Source organism: Castanea sativa, chromosome 6 (assembly GCF_040712315.1).
Source record: "Castanea sativa cultivar Marrone di Chiusa Pesio chromosome 6, ASM4071231v1".
NCBI classification, from domain to species: Eukaryota; Viridiplantae; Streptophyta; class Magnoliopsida; order Fagales; family Fagaceae; genus Castanea; species Castanea sativa.
The window spans coordinates 1,850,903-1,853,557 of NC_134018.1; the positions used below are offsets into that span (position 1 = coordinate 1,850,903).

General features: G+C 31.9%; 1 protein-coding gene across 1 annotated transcript; it reads left to right on the plus strand.

Annotated features, from left to right (window-relative positions):
- The first annotated feature begins 877 nt into the window (after positions 1-877).
- Positions 878-1,820, plus strand: LOC142638024 (heavy metal-associated isoprenylated plant protein 47-like). The gene is made up of 3 exons (XM_075812011.1): positions 878-962; positions 1,129-1,207; positions 1,321-1,820. Exons 1-3 carry the CDS (start codon positions 957-959, stop codon positions 1,650-1,652), a joined length of 417 nt encoding a protein of 138 aa, XP_075668126.1. The 5' UTR covers positions 878-956; the 3' UTR covers positions 1,653-1,820.
- The last annotated feature ends 835 nt before the right edge of the window (positions 1,821-2,655 follow it).

Consider the following 2,655-nt stretch of genomic DNA (forward strand, 5'->3'; position numbering starts at 1 on the left):
GATGAAGCTTCATGACAAGTGGGACAATGAGTTCTTGAGTGAGTGATTCCTAAATAATTTAGTTCAAAATTAATTATAAATAATTTTAATGCCATGAACGAGTGTATGGCACATCTTTATTAAGTTATAGTTAATTTGTTAAATAAAAAATGTTTTCAATCATTATTTTTGTTAATACTTAAGAATTTTATTGTGTTTAACTTGGTGGATAAAATATGTTTTAAATCATTTTTTTTATGTTAATATTTAAAAAATTTATTGTGCTGCCCTTAGCTCCCTTGGAAAAAATTCTTGGCTTCACCACTGGCTTCAACTGTCTTAAAGAAGTGATTACAAACATTAAGTCTTGATTGAAAATTTCTTAATATTTTTGTATAATTGATGGCTTATATAGTTATAATGATAAAAAAAAAAAAATTTTGAAAACATGAAAACATAAATACAACCATTTTTATTAATTGTGTTGAAGGCTTCACCTTGACAAACCCAACATAAATACAACCATTTTTATTACCCAACTTGGTAACAAGCCTACGTTACCAGGCTTAGCACATAAAATTAATTGTGAAAATTACCATTTGTCGTCAATTGTTCGTATTTTCAACTGCAATTTAGAAGCTAATCAAACTTGCAAAATCATATATGCAATGTACGGAAATATGGTCCTAGATGGACAACAACTATCCTTCACTCAAAAATAAATAATAAAAAGATAACAATTATACTTTTTGGTGTGCTAGAGCTTAAAATATTCTATTGCTTGGTCCTTCACTCAAAGTGAACAGAAAAGGGTAAAATTGACATATGGGTCCTTCACTCAAAGTATCCTACTCTAAGCTCACGTTTATAAATAGACTAACAATTTATTTCTTTCTCCAAAGAAACAAGTTAAGCTCATTACCCATTAGTCATTAGAGCTCTCTCACAAAATCTGCCTGTTATTGCTTCCTCTAAACATGAAGGTAAACCTCGTCACACCTAAAACGCAAAACAAGCGAGTTCTGAAACTTGATTTTACTTTTATCTCTAGTCTTTAAGAAACAGCAAAAGTTTTTGGTATAATGTGTGTTTGTACGTGTGTGTTATAAATTTAGAACTAAATTCTGTGCGTTTTATCTTATGTTACAGCAAAAAATAGTGATCAAGGTGCAAATGAACTGTGACAAATGCACAAGAAAGGCCCTGAAGATTGCCTGCAAAGCAAATGGTGTGCATCAGCCACGAGAGAGAGAGAGAGAGAGAGAGAGAGAGAGAGAGAGAGTTTAGCTTTTAAGAAACTATGTATGGAGAAGGTACTTACATTGTTCATTAATTTTACAGGTGTCAATTCGGTGGCAATAGAAGGGTCTGATAGAGATCAGTTGGTGGTGATTGGTGAAGATGTTGACTCTGCTAACTTGACCTGCTCGTTAAGGAAGAAGCTTTGCTATGCCGCTTTATGGAGCGTGAACGAAGTGAAGGCAAAACCAACACCAGAAGAGAAACCAAAACCCGAAGTTCCGAAGCCAAACAAACACGAAAGTACAACTTCAACATGTTCTTGTGGCTGTCCTCAGTTACCCATCTGCACTCAATATGCACCATATCCCATGTTATATGAAGCGAGAGTCTATGATTATACTTCGAGTCCAAGTTACTGCCCCATCATGTGATATCCAACGTTTTCTAAAATAAGAAGTTTTGGACAAAACAATTCATTTTCACATGTACTATTAGGGCATGATATGATTAATGCATAATAAGAATAATATCAATAATGGTGAATTCAGACAAGTGATATCGTTCTAATTACAACACGCCAAGTAGGCAGTTTTCAAAAATGTTATGTTCCTAAGATTATTGTTAGGTTCGGATGTGTTAGATTATGGATGTTTCTCGCTAGGTTGATCTTTTGAGCAATTGCTAGAACAATAAAAAAGCAACTGGTATATTCTTGTTAAACATATATATATATATATATATATATATATATATATATATATATATATATATATGACATGGATCAAGGGAGGTTTTATGGTGCTTTTTTTTTTTTTAATTTCTAAAGGAATATAATGTATCTGTGCATCAGTACATGGCATACTAGTCTTCACAAGCAAGATTGGCAATGGCAACAGGACTAACAATTGGGTAATGGATGCTCTGATAAGCGACATCAATGTTTCTAACAATGCAGCATTATGCAAACGTGGTTGTCTCATCCTTTATGGACAAATGGTCTCCCAAACTCTCGGCTCTCATACTGGTTCCCTTGTTTGCTTTTGTTGCTATGGATGCTGTAATATTAGTACTTTTGTATCTTCTTCTTCTTCTTCTACTTCTTCTTTCTTTTCTTTTTTTTTTCTTTTTTTTTTCAGTTTCCTTGTACTTAGTGATTTAAGTATCAAAAACAAAATGATTGATAGACAAGTTTGATGCTCATGCTTCATCTGCTACAAGGATTTATTATTATTATTATTATTATTATTATTATTATTTATCAAGTTGCAATGAGAAGTAACTTTGTTGTCTAGAGACTAAACAAGGACAGAACCAAGATTTTATCTTTTAAGGGCTGAAAGTATTAACAAAAAGATTTTCACCATTCAAGAATAAAAAATTAAAAAAAAAATACAAAAACTGAAAACTAAATTAATATGTGCAAATCCAAATTAG

Bases quoted from the DNA above. Each gene is read 5' to 3' on its own strand.
- LOC142638024 (XM_075812011.1), top strand. The intron at 1,208-1,320 runs GTGTGCATCAGC...TTAATTTTACAG, and splicing joins GATTGCCTGCAAAGCAAATG to GTGTCAATTCGGTGGCAATA.